General features: G+C 34.0%; 1 protein-coding gene across 2 annotated transcripts; it reads left to right on the top strand.

The window, feature by feature from the left end:
• The first annotated feature begins 10988 nt into the window (after nucleotides 1–10988).
• Nucleotides 10989–23420, top strand: LOC109069928 (transforming growth factor-beta-induced protein ig-h3). 2 transcript variants are annotated; one of them, XM_042738569.1, is made up of 17 exons: nucleotides 10989–11149; nucleotides 11401–11499; nucleotides 15253–15317; nucleotides 15398–15555; nucleotides 15710–15874; nucleotides 16070–16216; nucleotides 16320–16461; nucleotides 16940–17152; nucleotides 18651–18788; nucleotides 18877–19022; nucleotides 19492–19628; nucleotides 20785–20915; nucleotides 21083–21207; nucleotides 22073–22175; nucleotides 22251–22312; nucleotides 22461–22485; nucleotides 22626–23420. In XM_042738569.1, the coding sequence occupies exons 1-17, from the start codon at nucleotides 11034–11036 to the stop codon at nucleotides 22685–22687; spliced, it is 2034 nt and encodes a 677-aa protein (XP_042594503.1). In that variant the 5' UTR covers nucleotides 10989–11033; the 3' UTR covers nucleotides 22688–23420. The 2 variants fall into 2 exon arrangements, with proteins under 2 accessions (XP_042594503.1, XP_042594504.1); XM_042738570.1 differs by lacking the exon at nucleotides 22461–22485.
• Nucleotides 23421–24648: the final 1228 nt, after the last annotated feature.

Consider the following 24648-nt stretch of genomic DNA (forward strand, 5'->3'; position numbering starts at 1 on the left):
GTATTCAGGCGCGCTGGAAGCTGTTTCATGCGGGGGGGGCTGAGGGCTGGGTTGGAAAATATGTGACGTCATTATGTTGTGACTGACGACATGAAATTTCTCTACTAGTCTTCTCCCCTGGCTTGATTGTTACTATGTTATACACAAAAATTGTACTTGATGTACTTGTACTTTGATGGTTTAATAAAATAAAAAATAAAAAAAAATAATTAAAACAAAATCTCTGTACTGTGTAGGCTATGTGTTGTAGCCATTAAAGAAAACACATATTTGGTTTCATATTTGTTTAAATATTATAGGCTAATGTAATTTTTTATTTATTTAATCAATAGCTTTATTATGAAAGTGAGCATGCAGCATGAGAAAGATATGATACCTCATGCTCAATAGCTATGAGACATGGAGTAGGTAAGACATGATTTTGACCACTTTATTGAGTTTTTTTGTTTTGTAGAAAGACTCTGTTTAAAACAAGATTTTCGTTTTGTATAAATTGTATCTTAATTTTGATCAATATTTTTATCAACCCATTGCCTGTATTTAATAAACAAGCAAATATATTAGCAGACAAGTAATAAGGTGCCGGCACATCACTTGTATTGCACGTGACCTGGAGGGCGCAGAAACTCAGCTTGTGCCTCACAGACAGTTTTGAGAAATATAGGCTATCTATTATAGAAAGCTTAAAAATGTCTACTTTTAAACGAAAATATTCAAAACGAAAATAAAAAGGCTACTCTCTGAATATGTAGGCCTAATCCATATGAAATGTGCATTTCTCTCTGGCGTTCATGGCGAGTCCCGCATCGTCTTTGACAGCCAGCGACACACAGAAAAACACCATTTTATTAATAAACAATTAAATGTCTCCTTGTTATTATTTTCTCGACAAATTCATAATCATTTCTTCAGCCGGTTCTTTGTGGCAAAATTATGCATGCGGTCGTGCGCTTGAGGAGCGGCTAGTAAACGCCCATTATTCTGACGGAAGCCAATATTCTGACGGTGACGGAAGCATTCCTGAGGAGGCTAGGTTAGTCTTTTATCAACGAAATATTAAAAAATTAATCATTAGTTTATATCTTATACACTATAATCTTAATGCCACATTAAACACATGTTATGTCTGTTTTTTATTTTTTTATTTTTATTTTTTTCACGGGGGGTTTTTAAGTACAATATTAGGTTAGTCACACAGCCCCCCACCAGGGGGGGTACCATTCCAATACTGGAGAGACTGAAGCCACAGCAAAAACAACAATATCCTGCCAAACAATGTATTTGAGCATCCTCTTCAGTCCTGTACCAGTGCCATACTGGAGAGAAGCATTATATAAGCAAGGCATCACGTTACTGCCATGTCGTTTTTCAGGTGGAGCAGTCAAGAGCTCATTTAGTCAGAATGACTGATGAACCTCGAATCAGGTGTCATGTTTGTCATTTCAAAGGATTTCTTTTCGGTGACTGTTTTGTTTAACCTGTGCAGGTGTGTAGCCTGAATCCAGCATCTACTGTTTCCTATGCCTTCCTTCAGCCTCACTGCTTTGTACAGATTGGTAGGGAAGCATGTCCCAAATTAAGTCTAGAAGAACTATTTTGTGTTCTTGCTTTGTCAGACCATTCAGAGAACTAGCAACCAAAAAAAAAAAAAAAACTATTCTTAATAAAAAAATATAAGCTATTAAATATCACATGAACCGTAAAAGTCAATCTGAAATGTGCATTTGATATAAAATTAAAGTTGTGTTGTTTGGACGTTAAGGGAATTTTTATAATATATTTGGAATTTAGATTTGGGATACCTCCGTAAACTCTGGAGCTCAGAATAATAATAAAATGGGCTTTTTGTGTACACTGAAATGATGTACTGGGTGGTTTATCATAACTTGAGTAGCTGAATCATCCATATGAAACATTGCCCATTCTCAGTTAGGCCAGATGCATGTGTCAGTCGCAGCGTCAGTCTTAAAGAATCTCTTGCAGGTGCCAAATAATACACGCTTCCAGTCTGCTGCTTTCTTGAGCTTCAGCAATGAAGTAAACCGCCTGCAGCTTTACAAATTATTGCGGAGTATACAGCAGAATGCTAAAGCCCCCTTAAACAACATGTTATTACATTTCACTTATTGTGTAACTGTTGGAGTTTGTCTACGTTTACTGTTTTGTGAAAAAATTAAATGAAATGTCTCTTATCTTGGGCAGATTTAGCACCATTGTACCCTTAATGAAATCATTTTGCTTATATCCAAATATTGCCCATAAGTCACACAAGGAGTTTGTGTATAACCATAAGATGGCACTAATGAACCCCTAGGACAGTGGTTCTCCACTGAGGGCAAAGAAGACTTCAAATAAGATAAAACAAGTTTTAAAATAAGCTAAAACAACTGAAAATCAAGATATTGATTTATTTTTTTCATTTAAGAAATAGTATTCCCACTGTCTTGAAAAACGTGATTTTAAAAGTATAGCTTCTAGATGTGAAAATTCATGTAAATAACATTTTATAAATCCATGGGCATTTTTATTAGAATATATGTTTTTGATGCCATCCTAAAAAAAATATGTTGTCAGAAAATATTTATTTAGTATATCTCAAAAAAACTGGAGAAGTCAAGTAAATTCATTGGTTAAAAGGAGAAGGATGCCTGGAGAAATTTTTGTAATTCTAAAACTTATTTGAATTTAAGTTAGAATCATTTTATTTTAATCTATCAACACTCTTATAAACATATTACATGGGGGTCCTTTGAATATTGTTGTGGACATAGGGAAGACAAAAAGAGGTCAAAAAGACTGAGAGCCACTGCATTATGAAAAAAAAAAAAACGTACTGCACCAATACTCATGTGGCCTTCATCACTCTGTTTTCATTGAGGTGAAGGCACATTAAATTATGTCTTTAGATGTGGTTTTGTACCACTGTTAGATGACGGTTATCTTTAGGCTGACCACCTCCACATCCATATTTTACATTTATCCTCATAATGTTTGCGCAGTCCAGCTGTCCAGAAAGGCTTTGCTGTGTGTGTTGCTGGAATATTTTTGATGATCTCAGCCTCCTCCTCCTCCTCCTCCTCCTCCGTGTGGCAGGGTCATGACATCACACAGGCTCTCTCTTTCCCTGTCCTGTAATGTGGCCTAACAAGGGTTCACTGTAGACTGATTCATTCCATCAGGGTCAAACCAGGGCATTCAGTTCACGTCTCACACATGTCTAAACACCGCTGCCACTGAAATATATTGTGGTTGAAGTTTAAGTGGTTGTGGAGTGCATTAAGCACTTAGAGGTTCAGCTGGACTTTTTTCTAGTGGAAGTATATGACTGACTGAACTTTTCCTTACTGGCAAAAACACAAACAAATATAAACCTAATACTCAAAGCGAGGGTATGTTATGTTATGTTGACCCTTTCCCTTGAGGCATCAGCCTCAGTAAACTGATCCTGTTTCAGATACAAAGCTGCACAAATAGAGTCCCTCTTATGTTATTAAAACATATACTCTCAGTCATTTCCCCACTTTAAAAAACACTGTTATGGCTGATATTTCTGCTTTTGTAGATACATCTCCAATCAGTATCCTCATTACCAATTTGCACCAATACTTTGGACCAATTTTGAAAGAAACATTAATTTGTCAAAAAATCTGTAAAAATGTACTGTATAATTTGATAAATTTTTTTATTATATAAAAATACTTATATTTATTTTTTAAAGGTATTTTACCAGTATTCAGAATTTTACACTGCATTGCATTGTTTTTGAGTTAATGGAAATATCTGTAAAATTGATTTGGAGAGACACAGAGGAGAGGAATTGTTGAATAAAGTCATTATTTTTGTTTTCTTCGTGTACAAAAAGTATTCTTGTTGCTTCATAACATTAATGTTGAACCACTGATGGCAGATGGACTATTCTGACGATGCTTTTCATACTTTCCTGGACCTTGACACTGTTATTTATTTGGCAGTCTATGGGACAGTCTCAAGCCTACCGGTTTTCATCCAAAATATCTTAAATTGTGTTCCGAAGACGAACGAAGCTTTTACGGGTTTGGAACGACATGGGAGTAAGTGATTAATGACAAAATTTTCATTTTGGGATGGAGTATCCCTTTAATGTAGGTAAAATATCATTATATAATTTTTTGGCTCAACCAAAAATAAATCATTTTAATATCAAACATAAAACTAATAATAAAATAAAAAAATATCCCTAAAAAATTAAAATAAAATCTCATTCACATAATTTAATTTCCTTTTCTGCTTCAGATTGTGCCAATCTAACTTTAAATAATTATGACCATTCTTGAAGAAAACAAATCAGATGACTAACCAACTAACCCTGTAATAGAACAAACAGTAAAATCAAATACAACTTCATGTCTTCAATGTTATTGAACTTAACGTAAAATATCATTATATAATTTTTTGGCTTTTTACAACTTAATTTCACTTAATTGCAACCTAAAAGTTTTGAAAACATTTTGTTTAATTTAGTTTACTTACAGTGAATGAAGACAGCTTTGAAAGTCCTTCATGCTTGTGATGTCTTTTCAAAATATGCAAAAAAAAAAAAAAAAAAAAAAACTGCTGAAAAGTTAATAAAACCTGCAAAAAAAATTGTCAGTAAAGCAGCCAATATGTCTCCTGCACATATGCATTCTGTAAAACTACTATAATATCAAACACTGCACGGCAAAAAAAAAAAAATATATAAAAAAAAAAATATATATATATATATATATATATATATATATATATATATATATATATATATATACAGTACAGACCAAAAGTTTGGAAACATTACTATTTTTAATGTTTTTGAAAGAAGTTTCTTCTGCTCATCAAGCCTGCATTTATTTGATCAAAAATACAGAAAAAAATGTAATATTGTGATATATTATTACAATTTAAAATAATTGTTTTTAAATTTATTATACTTTAAATTATCATTTATTTCTGTGATGCAAAGCTGAATTTTTAGGATCATTATCACATGATCCTTTAGAAATCATTCTAATATGATGATTCATTATCAAAGTTGGAAACAGTTCTGCTGCTTAATTTTTTTTCAGAACATGTGATACTTTTTTAGGATACTTTGATGAATAAAAAGTAAAAAAAAAATAAAAAAATAAAAAAAAGAAGCTATGTTTTTAAAATATAAATATTTTGTAATAACAATATACACTACTGGTCAGTAATTTGGGGTCAGTAATTTTTTTTTCTTTCTTTTTTTTTAATAAAATCAATACTTTTATTCAGCAAGGATGTGTTTAAATTGATAAAAAAGTGATAGTAAAGAAAATATATTATTAGAATATATATTATTAGAATTTTTTTATTATTTTGAATAAATGCAGTTTTTTTTAACCTTTTATTCATCAAATATATTAGACAGCAGAACTGTTTCCAACACTCATAATAAATCAGAATATTAGAATGATATCTAAATGATCATGTGATAGACTGGATGTTACATGTGACACTGAAGGCTGGAGTAATGATGCTGAAAAATCAGCTTTGCATCACAGGAATAAATTATTTTTTTTAAAGTATATTCAAATAGAAAACTATTATTTTAAGTTGTAATAATATTTCACAATATTACTGTATTTTCTGTATTTTTGATCAAATAAATGCAGACTTGATGAGCAGAAGAGACTTCTTTCAAAAACATTAAAAATAGTAATGTTTCCAAACTTTTCTGTACTGTATATATATATATATATATATATATATATATATATATATATATATATACTATCTATATATAATATATATATATATATATATATATATATATTATGACTATATATACATATATATATATGAAGGACTATAAATGACTAAAAGCCATTTTTCTCTGACGCTGGCATAATAGACAGCATGGGATGATGAAGTCCAACAACATCTAAAAATAAAATAACAAAGTAGCCTACACTTTGAAATATTTCAGCAGATTTCCGCACATCTGATTCATCACCTTGACCGGAAAGATGCTCTCGGATTGTTTATAAAAGGGATTCCATGCAACTTATGGGTAACCATGAAAATTTGCTCTTATACACAAAGCCACCTGTTATATCTTTCCAGTGGTGCAAAAGATACTGTAACCCAGTCCATTAGATTTCTTTTTAAATATTATTTTAGAGTCAACATCGTCTGTTTGCTAAATTGTTTTCTGGCTTTAGTTAACCTGCTCTTGGAAGCAGGAAGTAATGCCAGACAGTAAGGAGACCACTGGTACCCCGAGGAGAGTGGAAAAACACACTTAATTGTTTCCCCTTAAGGTAACCCATTCCCCATTCCCGTGGCTTGATATGGAAAGCTGCAGTGATACATGCTGCATTGATTCTGTTGACATCCGAGTGTTGAATCAACAATAGAAAGAACAAATAATTCAAAACGAAAAGATAAAGTGTGAAAAAGGGCACTGAGAAACTTCAAAGGAGAGCTCACACAATGAAACTAACTCATCTACCTAACCAAAAAAAAACCTAAGACACGTGCGCACAAATCAATTTACGACAGAGTTCACGTGTGATTCATGAAAACACTAGTATGCTGCCAATCTCATCGTACGAATGATCCCACGCTGATAAATGTGGCGGCAGAAAACAATCGTCATTTGAATATCACGCCCCTAAAAACACTCCAGTTTAGAATCCTGGCCCCTAGAGTTTACGACACAGAGAAACGAAACCCGGCCAAAATAAGGAAGTAATCTCATGAAAGAGGAAACTGATCTTACTCCAAAAACACCCGTTAACATTGTACATTGAATTTATGTCATTTATATGTATATTAAAATACTGGTAAATATAAACAACCTATTTAGTTCCCCTCACTCTACAACAAATATTTAAAATTGAACGGTATTCAGAACAGAACAAGAATGAAAAATAAGTAGTTATAAAATGATATAATAAACTATAAAATAAACCACAATTTAGGCTATAGAACATTCATTACAAACAGCATACAAATGTCAAGCAAAACTGAAACAGTATTGGGCTCATGAGCTTGTCTCATAGGCCTACCACAAGAATCCAAATGTTTCCACTTTTGCCATATTTGTAACATTTGTTTGCATAACTATTAGGCTATTCATTTTGTAGCCTAAACATGGCTTTATACTTCAATCATGTCATGTTCTAGCCTAATATCCATGTAAAATCCTTCACACGTGCAAAAATATTTGTTTGGGCGCTGCACGATTTTAAAATAACTATAAAATAAAATTACTTTTAAAATAAAATTACACTTTTAATATAAACTGTAACTTTCATGTTTGGTTGACTGCATTTTAGTTTGATGATGAATGGCTAAAATGTCAGGCAAGGGTAGTAAAGTTTGTCTGTGCACGAGGCGCCTGTGCGATCAGATAGATTCAATAAAATAAAGATATAAAGAAAAGAAATAAAATGCATGTACGCAGTGTCACAAAAACGAGTGTAGCCTATACTTGTTGCACAGTTTTTTTTTTTAATCTTTTGAAAAACATTATAGCATGTTATATATTTTGTGTGATCCTATTTATTTTGTTCCTTTTAGATTCTTTTATTTATTATTTCTGTTTCCTTTCATAGAAGCGCTGCAGGTGCATTTGATCGATGACTGAATCCCATCGTAGTTTACGCATTCGTGCAACGACCATAACGCCCAATTTTTTTTCGGCTAACGTTCGACTTTAAAAAACGTGAAGATGTGAGACCGTAAAATTGAAAGGACCATACGCCCAATTTTTTTTTCATCTTAAACATTGAATCATAAAAATTCAAGATATCAAATGGAATGTAAAAATTCCACTTTCACCCTTTTTTTTTTTTACTGGGCATCTGAAGCATTGAGGTATCAAAATTCAAAGGGCAAATGGGTATTCCTTCACCCTCTGGAGGTTTCAGAGCAAAGGAATGTGCTCGTCCCTGGATGATCCCAGCTGAACATTAAACACTAGGCCCCATGGCAACTCCTGGACATGGCCATAAAAAGTAATAGAAGAAACAGACTTCAGCGAGGTAATGTGCTGTATTTCTTTTCTGACATGAAATAACAAATACAAAATAGTGAGTAAATTACACTGTCAATCAAAGTTGAGTCTTTTTTTTTTTTTTTTTTTTTTACTGAAGATGAAACACCTTTTTCTTGTTTGTTGACAACACATTAAACAGATGTCATTCACTGAAATGCCATTAACATCAGATAAGAATTGGAGACTGGATTTGTATTGTGTACAATTTCAAAACCTGTAGAAACAAGGAAGATTTATGTTTATTATGTATGAAAAGGGAGATTGAAGTAACAGATTGGGAGGTTTGTTGCAAAGGGTTTCAAATGGTACTCTAGAGGATGTCTGTGATCAAAATTTTTGATGTTTTCCTTTTTGTTCTTAGAATCAAATCGAAATGAGTTTCTCAACATGCGACTATAGCAGGTAAGTTATTCACATCTATCAGGCAACTTTGGCTGACATTTGGAAAGATTCTCTCAGTAACATTAATAGACCATTCATTAAAAGTTATCAGGGGCCAGCTGCATAAATATAGTCACTATGTTTGACCAACTAGCAGTTAGCCGAGAGTCTTCCTTTTCTGCTCTAGATTGGGCCAACCTTTTTGTAACTGACATTAAAAAATTATGACCAGTCTTGAAGAAAACAAATCAGATGACTAACTTTTTAAGACTAGTCTAAGCAGCTTACGCAACTGCCCTGGTCTTCAATGTTATTGAAACAAAAAAAAAAATTTATGAAATATTGATGCTTTACAGAATATTCAAAAGTAACATTACATTATGTTTTCAAAATAATATAATGGAATGTTCCCCTTAATGTTGTCTTTAATGTCCACATAACCAAGAAAAAAAGTTTTTAAAATTTAAATAGTGAATGTTTTGAAGTTTCATAGAACATTCAGAAATAATTCATCAACTTAATTGCAAAACAAAGTGCAAAAGATGAATTTAAACCCATGGTTTAGAGACCGATGGCTTTCATGTCCATGTTTGCCAGGCTGTATGATATGATATTTGACGTGGCAGGTATCTGCATCATAAAGGTCTACCATAACATGCAGCATCCTGGATCCCTGCTGCTTTTATACAAGGAAAGAAAATCAAGATCAGAAAATAACCCCATTATGGTTCAGGTAGAACTCAGTAGACGTTCCTGTTATTCAATAAACTTCAAAAACAAAGTCGTAACATAAAAGTAAGGCTTTAATGCACATACAGCACAACAAGGGAAAATCCCTCCAAAAGCCACTCAGGAGGAATCACCTCTCTAAATACCACACAGCTAATGGAGCATCAACCGGTCTAGAGGATATGAGGAGCGGTCATTAACCACTGCTGCTAGATTTATAGGGTAACCCCAAAATAGACCACATGCCAACCCTACTGTAAAAGAAAATAAGAATAGCCTGTCCAAACATACCATCTCCTCCCATTGGCACAATGTTTATTTTAGATCATCATTTAAATCAACATTATTTAATTATGAGTTTCTCACTTATTTATTAGTTTACAGTAATGGATTCGATTATGTAACTAGCCACATAGCTCCCACACTCAATTAAAAATGCCAAAAAAATTTAACTGATGGAATTAAATGTTATTTTTAAACATCCAAGAGAAATATTAAGTGTTTAATCATCCTATTTCTTCAGCTGGATTGGAAACTTTACCTATTTATTGTACAATTAAATGCTTATTGGAAACAAATTTGAAAGAAAAGTGTAGCAGTAAGGCATTCTGTAATGGATTTGGTGTACAAATGCCATTTGTGCTGCTTTTGTAGGGGAAATAGAAGAAAAGATAAAGAGTTTTCTGTCTTTTTGGGATTTAAATGCCAGTTTAATAAAATATAAAAAAGTCATTGTTGGGGCTGAAAGTGAGTGGCGATGTTTTGAAAAGTCTAAGCACACCTAAACCAGACATAGGTGTTTTATTAATGCTGAAAGTAAGCGTGCTTTTGAAGTAATTTGATGTTCCAAACATATGACTGTTCAAGTGAGGTTTTGCTGAAGTTTATCAGGTAATATAGCTCCAGAATAGGTGTGTTTCTTTATTGTTATTCATTGTTTAGTATTTAGAGGTCAGAACTGAGGTCAATTACATACAGCAAGCATGCAAACCAAGATATTTTAACAATTGCTACAATTCCCAATTCTAATTAGGAATTCTAATAGGGCAATTAAAATATGGTGAATTATAAAACAACCCAATGGGTGTTTTTTTTTTTTTTTTTTGTGTGTGTGTGTTTTTGTTTTTTGTGCTCAAATTCACTGAATGTTGATAAACAAAATTTACATAAACAAAATTAAACTCATTTTTACTAAAATTAATTCACTGAATGTTGATAAACAAATTTTACCTCATGGTTATTACATTTATTTTTACTTAAAGTAAAACCTTAAAAATCAAAAAAATAGTGAAATAGAAAAATATATAGAGAGAATTAATTTCATTTATCTGATATTGCAATTTGTTTTTTCAACAAAAAAACACAAATTCAATAAAATCATAAAAAAAAAAAAAAAAAAATACGCATTTTCACGACTATTTTAATGATAGGATACTAATTTACACGTAGGCCTATTATGGCCATATTTACAATACGCATTTTCAAGACTATTTTAATGATAGGTTACTACTGTACTTTTACATAGGCTACACACGAATAGGCTATTGAAAAGGCTATATATAAGCTATAGTCTATATTTACTTCATTTTACTTCCATTTTGCATTCAATTACTTTATGCACAGTTGTCGGTTTAACTATAGGCTATTAAATAATTATAGCAGTATAACATGTTTAAAGTATATTAGCCTATTACAAATAAAAACTTTAACAGTGAGTTTGAGTGTTATAATCCAATAACATGCATCAGAGCTGTCATGGTGTGAATGAAAGTGTCGTGTTTCTGTTCGTCTCAAGCTCCTCCCTGAGCACCGGGGTCTCGGTATTTAAGCCGGACTCTGCCGCACGCGGCGCCGCTCTGGAGTGCGCTTGCAGGGACGCGAGATGAAGCGCTTAACTTTGCTTGCCCTGGCTATCACCTTAATCGCGACAGTTTTCGCCGCGAAAACCCCATATCAAGCGGTTCTTCAGCACAGCAGGATAAGAGGAAGAGCTCGTGGGTAAGAGCTGTTCCGCAGGGATCATACTCTTGATTCTTTCATTGATTATTATAAAGGCAGATAACTATTGTGTGCACTAAATTTGATTTGAAACACAAATAAAGGGCCTCTGGTTTATATGCAACCCTGCTGATAATTTTCCCATCATCACTGAAAAACTTTTTCTTCTTCAGTCCTGCAGCATGCATTGAGCATTTGGTGCATGTTAGGAACATTTAAAGAAAGCTGTGTTGATTTGATTTGTGTTGCAGCCCCAATGTTTGTGCTATGCAGAAGATTCCAGGAACGGACAAGAAGTACTTCACCAACTGCAAGCAATGGTATCACCGCAAAATATGTGGCAAACCAACGTGAGTTACCACAGATATCTTAATACAGAAACTGAAAATCTATCTATCTATCTATCTATCTATCTATCTATCTATCTATCTATCTATCTATCTGTCTGTCTGTCTGTCTGTCTGTCTGTCTGTCTGTCTGTCTAGCAGGATAACAGCATTTTGAAAATATATTATTTTACTGCTAAAAGTATGAACCAGTGTATTGGATTCAGTGAATATTTCTTAGATAAAATACTATTGTCTTTTCAGGGTTGTGGTTAGGGTTGCAGAGGAAAAATACTCTCTCAGGACATAACTAGATGGAAAATGTTTCCCCAGTTGTCATGCAAGAGTCTTTTTCCCACATTTATGCAACTAGATTTATGTTTATTACAGACTTTTTCATCTAAACTACCTGAATGTGCTGAGATATATATATGTGAATAAACTTATATCGAAAAATAAAAGATTGTTATCACCTTTCTAGCTGTAAGGAATTTAAAATGCATCATCTATGCGCTTTGAAGAGCAGGACAGGTTGTCATAAATGATTATTATTATACTATGCAGGGGCAATTATCATATATATTTATAGGGTTGGACAACTTTGGTGAAGCATATTCTAAAATAAAAAACTTTTGAAGACCTGAATAGGAAATTTCTTGTTAAAATGTTAACAACTAGTTATAAATTTACATAGTGGACACATGAAGCATCTGTATAATGGAACAGTGAACAGGGTATTTGAGTTCAAGTTGACAGTAGATACAGAAGAGCGTTGTGTAGTAATGGTAACCATATGTCTCTTGGTAATTGGCTACAGTTTTCGTGGGGTTAAATTGCCTAACATCCTGAATAGTGGCTTAATACGAGGCTGACAAATCTGAGTGCCTTTCTGTCTGAAAGCTCTTCAGTGCACTAAGACTTGGATCACAATTACAACTTGTAGCAACGCTGTTTGACTGACATCCACTTGATGTCCCCACAGGGGGAAAGGGTGTTATTGGTTACACGGACATACCACAGACAAATATATTAGTGTCTACAATGCAGAAATTAAACTTTAAAATTTAAATAAAATCGCGGGTGTAAATGAAGCTGATGTTTTGGCACAGGACATGATGGATGCTTATTAAGAATGCTGGAATGGAGTCTGGAATGTTTATTTGCATGGAGACATTATGTAACAGATTAATGTTGCTTACATAAGGTACACCAACAAGTGTGGGGGGTTGTTTAGTGTGCAGAAGTTTTTGAATATCCCAGTGTATTCTGGTTAGGTGATACCCTATATCAGGATATTTACACCGCCGTCCAAAAGATTAAAAATACACTATACATATTAAAGTTGTGAAATATTATTGCAATTTAAAATAACACTTTTCCATTTGATGTATTTTGAAATGTACTTTATTCCTGTGGTGCAAAGATAAATGATTTCTCCAGTCTTCAGTGTCCCATGATCCTTCAGAAATCACTCTACATGCTGATTTGCTGCTAAAGAAACTTTTCTGATTAATATTAATAGTGTTGGAAACAGCTGTGCTGCATTATATTTTTCTTGAAACTTTGTTTGTGGGTACCTCCTTTGATCAATTTAATGCATCCTACTGAATAAGAGTTTTAGCCTTACTGACCCCAAACTTTTAAACAGTAGTGTACATTAAAAATAATAATAATAATAATGTTGTGGGAGAATGACAATGATTTTTTGCCCCATTTGGACTTTTAATTAGTTAATTTTGCCTGTTATTAGTCAAACATTTAGTTATTTTTTCATTCAAGTGCTGTCTGTTTGGCAATTCTGCTCAAGAACAAGATTTAAAATTGCACTGGAAAATCTTGAGACACAGAAGGACTTGTTTTAATCATCTGCCCATGTTTAAACAGAGTTTCTTTCATAGCCGTTCTCAAGAAACAAGAAGGAAGTCAGAGTTGCTGTGGGTGCTTGGATGCTTTTAGGAAATGACTTCAGTTGGGACTCCTGAAAGTCTTATATCCCCAAACACACACAAATCATTGAGACCAGGTCTCAAGGAGTTTTCCATTCACTCCGATGTCTGTGAGAAAAAAATGCTGAGCCTTGCGGTGAAAGGATGTACCTTGCTCTGGAAAGCCCAAGGTTGGGTTCTGTGACACTTAAGTTCATTTGATTTATAGAGTTTCTTTGGGGTTTGGAAGTTTGGGGTTGGAGGAATTTTGTGGGAAGAATTGCACTCTTTGTCTGGTTGGTCCATAAAGGTCAGTGCCATGGAACAGAATGTTTCCAGGTCACTTGAGGAGAGACCAATAACTTTTTTCACAAATTACTCCCCAGTGCTCTCTTTTTGCTAGCCACCTGGTTCAGGCACTTTATTTTCAAAGAAACATTTTTTGGTTATATTGATATATACTGTAATCGTGATGATATGATTGGATGATTTTAGCAAACCTATTAAAAATGATAAACATTTATGCCTCATCTTCTGTTTAAGAAGAAGTTGTATGGAAAATTATATTGTCACTTCTGATATAAGGAAGTGAGACGTTTTAGAAAATGAAAAATGATGAATCAGATGACCACCCACGTTAAATATCGATTTCAACATAATACAGTTTTCACAAAGCTTCTTGGAACCACTTGAAAGTGCACAATATGTAACTTCTGTGGCCAAGCTGTTTATTTAGTCAGAAATCCATGGCTACCATCTTTGCTTATGTTGGCAGAGGACAAACAGAAGTTGAGTTACCATCTGTTTTGATAATCAGTTCAATCTGCTTTCTTCTTCCGTGTGTTTTAAAAGTCTGTCCCATGCCTGAATGTAAGGATTGTTGCCTTTATTTAGATTTGCCTTCTAGTTTTTCACTCTGTCACCATCTAAGATGCTGTGGGTCGCTCAAGATAGTATGCTAACAATCTGTTGAGATTGGTATGTCAGCAACCTTTAAAAAATATAACTCAAATTCCTCCGTCTCTAAATGCACATACCATGGAATATATCATCAGAGTATCCTCAAGCGTTCCTCGCCAAAATATCTTGTCAAACAACTGTAAGTCATGATATGGGAAGAATTATGCAAAAGCAAATTCTTATGTTACATGAGTATAAAGTTAAAATAAGCAGAAATATATTTTTCATTCAAGTCTATAATGGCTCTGAAATAGACTTAGTAGTCTCAATACAAGCACTGTGTCTTTGTAAAACCCCATTTTACCCTCATGAAATAATGCAACGTTTATTTCTTGGAAAAACAAACCTTTTTCAGTAGTGAGTTAGTAATAGTGAACTGGTAAAAAGTGATTATGCATATAAATATTAAATGCATTAGTAAGAAATCATAACATTTTTCAGAAAAGGAAACGTCTAAGGAAAGCTATACATGTCAATCTTTAATATCCCAATTATTGCACCTTTGCATGGTGGTTCCTAGGAATTTCCCATTGCTTTTATTGGCAGGTTAGAGTTTCCTCCCAGGAGTTTCCCTGGCCCATACCCTACCTCTGGATTCTTCAGCTTCCAAAGGAAATTAGATTTTATGACCCTCTAAGACCAACTCGAGCACAGACCTTATTTATTATGGAAATACCTGGCACAAAATAAAAAGAAGAAGTACAGTATAGCTTAAGCCATGCACTTTAAAACGCATTGAGGAGTGAGTTGGTCACAGCCCTCACAGTAATAAAGAGAGAAATATAGACCTGATTTCCTGCAGAAGTTCCTGAAGAACTCCCATTTCTGATGAGATCTGTACAGAATCTTATATGAAACCCAATGAAGTGATGTTTTTAACATTTCTTTGTAGGGAGGTCACCTATGAGTGCTGTCCTGGTTATGAGAAGGTGATTGGAGAAAAGGGCTGTCCAGCAGGTACGTAATTATATATTGTGTGCATAAAAAGAGGTTTGTTATGATGATATAACAATAAAAAATGGATTTATTTTTCAAAGCTCTACCTCTGGTGAACATCTATAAAACCTTGGGTGTGATTGGAGCCACTACTACCAAGATGTACTCTGAAAGAGCGAATTTGCAGGAGGAGATCGAAGGTCCCGGCAGCTTTACATTCTTTGCTCCAAGCAATGAGGCTTGGGCTGCACTTCCCACTGTGAGTTCCCACTAGTGCATCTCCATAGATCATGTAGAAGAAATAAAGAGTTTCCTGTCATTTTAGGCAAGGCAGAGTTCCCAAAAACCATTATAACTCTAAAAGCAGCAAAATTATTAAGATAAGCTCAATGTCATTTCAAAATGTGCTGTAGGAAATTCTGGATGCCCTGGTGAGCAACGTCAACATTGAACTCCTCAACGCTCTGCACTACCACATGATCAACAAACGCTTGACTTCTGACGATCTTAAGCATGGTGCTTTGTTCCCCTCCATGTATCAGGACTTTGATGTTCATATCCAGCATTATTCTAATGGAGTAAGTCCACTTTGGCTGAAACCATCAGTGCGGCTTGAACCAACAAGAGTCTTGTTTAGATTTTCTGAATGGAAATATGTTGTTTACTTTCTCTATGGTTATGTAATGCTGTTAAGATTTGTGTCAACTGGTGTATATTCCAAATGATTTGCTGTGAGGTTTTGTGTACTTTACCAGTCATATGTTTTGTTGCAGGTTGTTACAGTGAACTGTGCAAGGCTTGTGAAGACAGACCAGCATGCCACCAATGGAATTGTGCATGTTGTTGACAGGGTCATCACAGCCATTACCAATAATGTCAACTCTTTGATTGACACTGATGATGACCTGGACACTCTACGGGTAGATCTTATATCATTATTGAGGGAATTTGCTGGTTTAGTAGGCATTCAGTAGTATAAATAGTGCAAAGTCCATTGAACCACCTCCTTTGCTTTACATTTAGACTGCGGTTGCTGCCGCTGGCCTCACCAGTCTGTTGGAGAATGAGGGTTCCTACACCATCTTTGCTCCAACCAACGAAGCCTTTGAGAAGATTCCTCCAGAAACGCTGACCAGAATTTTGGGAGACCCTGTTGCTCTCAAAGGTTTGCTTTTGCTCTTTTTCAGCATGAAGCAATTTTCATTTTACTTTCAAATATGATGCATTTCTGAGGGAAACTGGATATTCAGTGAGAAAAAAGGGTGTGGGATTTAATTTTATCCATTGGGAATTGATTGGATTGTGAAAAGTAGGTGTTTTGTCTATAGCAGAATAGAGCCAGGTGGTTGGAAGTAAGAGGGATTTGTTCGTAATGTCAGCCAAGCAGGAAAATAGTTTCAGTATCCAAGCAAGCTATTAGACTGTACTAAAAGATTCTGAAGACAAACGTTTGGTTAGGAATAATGTACACTTGTGATTTATGTATAATAAGAGCAGAAACATGTAGAAAATGAAATGAAACTTCCCAGATGTTGCAACATTGGTTTTATTTTTTGTGTTTCCAGAACAGTTGTCACGGTTTCACAATTGTGCTGATGTTGTCATCTACTTAGAATTTTTTTTTTGGTCTCCGTCCACTTTAGATCTGCTGAATTACCACATTCTGAAGAACCTGCACTGCTCTGAGTCCATTGTGGCTGGAACACCTCTGGAGACCCTGCAGGGCACCGTGCTGGAAGTTGGCTGCGATGGCGAAGAGATGACCATCAACGGCAAAGCCATCGTCACGCAGAGAGACAAGATTGGAACCAATGGAGTCATTCACTACGTCAATGAACTTCTTATCCCTGACTCAGGTTTGATCTTTAGAAGATCTTAGGGCCAGATTTACTAAACAGGGCAAATCAGTGTGAGAGCACAATCCCATAAAAGCGCAGATGGGAGTGGAAAGTTCAGTGCTTGAAATGAAGAACACAGACAAAGCTGGATCATTTCCATAATGACCAACCCAATCTACCAAGAACAGCGCAGAGAGACTAGCTCAAACCTTAGTAAAACTTGCATGATTCATTTAACGGAGTGTCTATTTACACTAAGTGCAAATAGCCCGCCTTGTTGGCTGAGGCTGTTTACACTAGCTCTGCCCACCAACGTGTGAATCTGCTAGTCAAGATAACAAAAGACAGTCGCATATCATCAGTTCCAGTGTCGCAGATGCTGAAATGTGTGTTGTACTCACTTGACGCGATCAACCCGGGATAGAATCCGCCTTTTGGCAAACTTTTTTTCTCCCTTTTCAAATTTCAAATCACATCAGAAAAGCATTTATTTTCAATGAAAATTAAGGAAATAATCAAAAAGTTGAAATTAAAGTATCAGGTATGGTTAGGTAGGTGTAGTGAGGTCTTTATTGTGCCAATAAGGTGGCATGCATTTAATCATTTGAATTAAAATTAAAATTTACACTCAATAAATTATTATTGTATACTGATTTATAATGTGTTACAATACTGAGGTGCAGACAATTGCCATTATTTGCAATAAGTAGTATAAATAGCAGAAAATCCTGCTATTTTTAACATAGTGTAAATAGAATCTGTAGCTATTTGCACTTAGTGTAAATAGCATATCACTAAAAAATGCTGCTATTTTCACTTAGTGCAAATAACCTCTGTCTTCATTTAAATACTCTCCTACCATAAATGTTGCTTCTGAGAGGGAAACTCCAACAAATGCATATGCAAATAAGGTCTGGATAAAAAATAACTGTCCATGCCTTTTCGCTGCTAATTTTTCACTGCATGCCTTTAATAAATCTTGACAGTAGTTTTTTAATGCCAAGGTGCCAAAGTGGGTTTGCACTGGTGCAAGCTGTTAGTAAATCTAGCCTAAATGTCAATGTCATGACACTGTTTTTAATGTGAATTTATTAAAAAATTATAAATGTGTCAAAAATGTAATTGATACATACAATAATTTGATTACACATATTCTATTATATATATTTCTATGTAATAATTTTGAAATTAATTCATGCTGATTTATTTATTGATTTATTTTGAGGGCATAAAATCAGATAATAGGAACTTTTGATTATGTTCTAATAATTTAGGAAGACACAAAAATAACATAATGATATTTATGAATTAGCAATATGATGATGTTATTTGTACATTTAAATATTCAAATGTAATGAATTAGCATTACATGATATTTGTATATTTAAATATTAAAATCTTTTTTTTTTTTTTTTTTTTTTTTTTTTTTGCTGAAAATGGAATTAATGCATATTATACATATCATTTTTTATATTTTTAATACTGTACTGTTTTTTATTTATTTATTTATTTTTAGCCAAGACCCTCCTGGAGCTTGTAGAGGAATCCGTTGTTACTACAGCCTCCAGGCTTTTTAAAGATGCCGGTCTTACTGATCATCTCATTGGCTCTGAGGCTGTGACTTTATTAGCTCCACTGAACGATGCTTTTAAAGGTTGGATCACTCCATTTTCTTTGAGCTACCGTAGCAACTGAGCCTTACGAAACTCTGAAATAACTGTAATTGTGTAATTTGCATGCAGACAAGAGTTTGGCCATGACACCCGACATGAAGAAACTGCTGAGAAACCACATTCTCAAGGAGAAGTTTTCCTCCAAGAGCCTTTACCATGGGCAGGAGTTGGAGACCCTTGGTGGATTGAAACTTAGAGTGTTTGTGTTCAGAAATGTAAGTCTTGAATTATACACTACATGAAGGAATAATTCAACAGTAACCCAAATCCAGGCAGCTATTTTTAAATGAACCATTAATATCTATCTATACTGAACAAAATCTTATAACAACATATCAATACTTCTCATTTTCATGACGACGGTGAAGGAAATAAATCCTTCTTGACTATATCTTGCATCATGAAACTCCCCATTTCCCATCTCAATCCATCAAAAACACATAAGAGCCACGTTTTGTCTTTCTAGCCATGTTGTAGCTGGCAGCGAGGCTGGTATAGTTCAGTCTGGGCTCTCACATTTCTGCTTTGTAATGGAATTCACAGACCACCGGAAACCTCTCCTTTGGATCACCTTAACGTTTTCCACAGCCCACTTCATGCATCATCTGTCTTGTGAGAAAAGACAGCTTTGAAACAAATGTGCTGATCTGTATAAACAATAACCTTAACCGTTTCACTTTGCAGAGCCTGTGCATTGAGAACGCCTGCATTGCTGCACATGACAAAAATGGCCGCTATGCAAATATGTTCATCGTTGACCAGATCCTAGCACCCCCCATGGGAACTGTCATGGACGTCCTGAAGGCAGATGATCGTTTCAGGTAAGCACGTTGGCGATAATCCTCACAGTGATGTTTTAAAGGGATAGTTAAATATATTCTGGTATCAATGTCATTTCAAACCAGTATGGCTTTCTACCGTATATTCAGTACCAGGACATAAGTACATCTTGAAGTTGAATCTAATGTGGCCCCACTGATGTGAATGGCATTTAGTCAGAAGACAGTTGGAAACAAACTGCATTTGGTGTCAAAAGGCACCAGCAAACCAAAGCTATTAAATGTAGTGTAGTCTAATTTTATGATGTTTTTACAGTGCTTTTTGGAGCTTGACAGCCCAAATGCCACATGCTTTTCATATTTTAACATTTTTAAATTCCCCTTTTGTATTCCACACAAGACACATAGCTATATGTTATTTTATTATCACTGAGATACTATTATAGTTTTTATTAATATTTTGATTCACTTTTTTTTAGATTTTTATATTTTCAGTTTTTTTATTTTTAGTTAAAGTTTTAGTAATTTTGTTGTGTATTTTTACCTTTTTTTAAACATGTCTATATATCTTATTCTATATTACTATTCTATTATTATTTTATCAGTTTTAGCTTTTGTTATTTTAGTGATTTTTTTTTATTTTAGTGCAAACTAAATTTCAATTAAATTGAAATTATATTAATATTTCATTCTAAATTATTATTATTTCATTATATATTATTTCAGTTAGTGTTTATTTTATTTCAAGTAAATAATTATTTTTTATGGTTTCAGTTTTAGTTAAAAATAACCTTGGTTTAGAATGACAAGATTTTTAATTAAATTTTCATTTTATTTTTTACTTTAAAAAAGGTGATTATGGCTATTTAAGCCATTCTAGAGGTATTTGAGAGTAATAAAGATTTAACCTCACATCAGTGGTGATTTAACCAAAATACCCTATAAAAACCTAGAAGAAAATATTTTCCACCATTAAGAGCGTCTTATTGAAAGGGAATTTGCAGCTGCTGTTTCTCCCCCACATTCAGTGTCGGCCTCTCAAAACGTTTTTCGTAATGATCAGGTACTTGCGTGTTCAAACTCGATGCTGTAATTTCTTCAGATTTCTAATAAACTGGGTGGAATCTGAACTGTCAGTCTTCTATCGCCTAAAGATACACTTACAATAATGTGCATTAATGAACTCTCATCTGTACAGCACTTTGGTTGGCATCATTCAGAGAGCAGGCCTGTCTGAGCTCCTGAACAAAAAAGGGACCTACACCTTCTTCGCCCCCACCAATGCTGCCTTCAATGCAATGCCCCGCGCCGACCTCAACAAACTCATGAGTAATGTCTCCTGTGTTACCATATGTGTTAGAAAAGCAGATGTTCAGTGCATCATTACACACTAACTAGTCTTATTTGTTTCTATGGGAACTCTGCAATCAGTTTAAGTGTTTGTGTATGTGCAGAATACACCTACATCTTTTGTTTCCTTTCTATTTTGTACATAGGAGACCCCAAGGAGCTGGCAAACCTTCTGAGATACCACATTGGTGAAGAGTTCCTGGTCAGTGGCGCTGTGACCTCACATACCAGAGTGACGCCCCTGACAGGAGATAAACTGGAGTTAGGCACTGTCAGTACTCAACAATCAATTTCATCTTATTATTGAGTCCAGAAATGCTTTTTAGATTCTGTATCTTTAATAGAAGTGAAATCTAAGCCAACATATTGGTGCACCGATGTTTAAAAGTCTGGGGTTGGTACGTTTTTTTAAAAGAAGTCTCTATTGTTCACCAAGTCTGCATTTATTTGATCTAAAATCAGTAATATTGTGAAACAATATTACATTCTAAAATAACTGATAAAATAATTTCATTTAATCCAGAATTTTCAGCATCATTTCTCCAGTCTTCAGTGTCACATGATCCTTCAGAAATCATTCTAATATGCTGATTTATAATCAGTGTTGGAAACAGTTGTGTTGCTTGATATTTGTTTTTTCTGAATTTTCTGATAAACAGAAAGTTCAAAAGATCTGTATTTATTTGAAAATAGAAACGATTTGTAACACTGATACTATTAATAGCATTCGTTTCTTCTTCTTTTTTTTAAAAAAATCGTACTAACCCCAAACCTTTGAATGGCAGCACAGCTCGGTTCACCCAAAGATTTACATTTCTTTAATTATTTGCTCACTCTCGTGTCATTTCAAATATATATGCTGTTATTTTGCGGAACCGACACACACACACAAAATTGTTTATGTAGAAACATCTCATAGATTCATCACTTTTAACAGTCATTCTGTGGAAAAGGTCCATTTAAGGCTTCTTCAAAATTCATCTTTTGTTTTCAAAAGAAAAAACAACATGAGTTTCTTTTGAATTTGTTTTATAAGAAATGATGTCAAATTTTATAAGAATGATGTAAGTGTTAATAAATGATCAATCTTTCTTTAATCTTACATTTCATTCTGATCTTTCAATCTCTTTTTTTAGCTTAACTCCACTGTATACGTGAACAGGGTGCCTGTAGTCGAGACTGATCTGATGGCTACCAATGGAGTAGTACATGCTGTTGATGTAATCATAAAGCCACTGCGTAAGTCATAAACCAGTTTTTCTTAAACATTATAATAAAAGCAGTCTTATTTCAGAGAATGCCACTTTGTTGTAGCTCCTAAAATTGTGAGTGACCAGGCTGAAGGCTCAACAATCAGACGCACATCTGATGTGAGGGTTAGTATATCATCAACTATTATTTACTAGTGGATCAGTGTTGATATTTAATTGCTTTCTTCTTCGCTTGCTAGCTTTCTGTATGTATTTTTGTGCTTGAATTGTCAAAATAAATAAAATATATCTTCTTCTCGATTTTTGATCCCAGGCTGGGACTCAAGTAATGAAAAATGGTGTGTATGCATTGTTCACTAACTTTTTCCCACATAAATGCAGTTAACAAACTGTCTCTTCAAATTTGCATATGATGGCACTGAAAAAAATCAAAGAGAAAAGTAAAATGAATCTTAATATATTTCTTGCCACATTACAGATGATCTCTTCCAGAAGGTCCTGAGAAGTCATAGCAGCAGAACAATGTCTCGTGTCCAGTAAACGTAGCTCTACAAAGTAAAACTGTACTTCATTTTAACCTCCACCACTTCAAAAGGATGGAAACACACAGTGGAGAGATAATTAAAGGTTAAGAAAATCCAGGCAACAAAGTACATCATGCTGAAAATGGAAAACTGTTCAGCATTGCAAGATTGTGACTTTTTTCATGCGCCAAAGACCCTTGGATGAAGAGCTGTGGTTTCTAACTATCACAAATTCATGACATATGGCACTTCATATGTTTTGTATTTTCATTCGACTTCTGTTTTGGAATTTCAGTCTGAATTATTTGAATAAGGTGTTGGTTTAAGACTTTTTTTTAACATTTTGTATTTCTTTTTATTGTTTTGTAATGATCTGGTTGTTGTATTTGATATACCTGTAGCATGTTTGCATGGTTTATGCTTAAACAAATGCTATTTGGGCACATAAAAAAAACACAGACCAACTTTATGTCTTCATTTCCCATGCATGGTCTATAATGTAAACTTGTGCAGCTTATTTCTTATATTATACCAAAGATGTTTTGTGAAGAACCAAAGATCACTGTCTGCAAATTTCTTAATAAAAATGACCATTTTGTAGCCACAGAGTTATAGTTTACATATACTAGCCCTTGAATGTAGTTTGCTCTGTCTGTTACAAGCCAATTTGTCAGTTCACTGAGTTGAATTCACAATGTGGTGGATTGGCGATTAATGCGTGGCAATTAAAAGTCTCACTCAGAAAATAATTTAAAAGTCTGCTTGTTCCCATTATTCATAAATAATTTCTCTACATTCCCTGTTTCTTCTTGAAGTCCCCCTGCAGTCACTAATTGTATCCCTTAAAACTCATCTTAACTCAAGAAAATTACATATTTAAACATTTTCCCCATGAAATTATTTTTTCATGCCATTCCATTTAAAAAATAAAATAAAAAAGCATAGGCCTAATTAGACATACAGGGTTCTACACATTTTTTTGTTTGTTTTATATTCATATTTCTAGCACTAGTACATGCATTTACACTGCACTTACAAATTGCATAAATAATGTTATTAAATTAATGTTTTATTAATGTATCTGTATAGAATGATGATTATGATCCAAATAGGATCATTCATTTATATATTGAAAAATAAAATAGATGTAAAAATGTGTCTATTATCATGGGAAGAACAGGTTAAAATCAATTGAAAAAATAGGTATAAATGAATTAATAAACATATTAAAAGTGAGATTATATACAAGTAAATAAAATATAAAATAATTCATACCAAAAGATTTTTTTGAAGCTGCATTTCTAAAAACAAAACAAAGCAAAAAAACAGCATGAACACAACAGTCTAAAGGAATTATTCTGATTGAATTTTGTCAAAATATTTCACCTGTTTTGTGTTCATCTGCTTCTCCCATTTGCTCTTTTTACATTGACTACCACTCTAATACATTTGATGTCACATGGGCTGTTTTAATGATGTCCTTGCTATGTTTCTGGACCTTGGAACACTGCAGTTGCATTGCTGTCTACGAAGGGTCAGAGAGCTCTCAGATTTGATCAAAAGTACACTCTTAAAAATAAAGGTGCTTCAAAAGGTTCTTCAAGCGATGCCATAGAGGAACCACTTTTGGTTCCATAAAGAACCATTCAGTCAAAGGTTCTTTAAAGAACCATCTCTTTCTTACCTTTATATAATCTGAAGAACCTTCTTTCACCACAAAGAACTTTTAGTGAAACAGAAAGGTTCTTCAGATGTTAAAGGTTCTTTATGTAACTATTTAGACAAAAAAGGTTCTTCTATGGCATCGTGAAGCACTTAAGAGTGTATCTCAATTAAGATGAATGATGGTCTTGCTAATTTGGATAGCATATATCTGCTAAAGGTGAATTTTGCTCTTTTCTGTTTAAAGGTACACTAACATGTACAGCAGATGACCTTAAGCTATAGCACACGTGTACTAAAAGCAATGAAATTTGT

Source organism: Cyprinus carpio, chromosome B14 (genome assembly GCF_018340385.1).
Source record: "Cyprinus carpio isolate SPL01 chromosome B14, ASM1834038v1, whole genome shotgun sequence".
NCBI lineage: Eukaryota > Metazoa > Chordata > Actinopteri > Cypriniformes > Cyprinidae > Cyprinus > Cyprinus carpio.

Coding starts and splice junctions, on each gene's coding strand:
- LOC109069928 (XM_042738569.1), top strand. CDS start 11,034: ATGAAGCGCTTAACTTTGCTTGCCCTGGCTATCACCTTAATCGCGACA. Junction 11,150..11,400: donor ATAAGAGGAAGAGCTCGTGG/GTAAGAGCTGTT, acceptor TTTGTGTTGCAG/CCCCAATGTTTGTGCTATGC. Junction 22,486..22,625: donor GACTCAAGTAATGAAAAATG/GTGTGTATGCAT, acceptor GCCACATTACAG/ATGATCTCTTCCAGAAGGTC.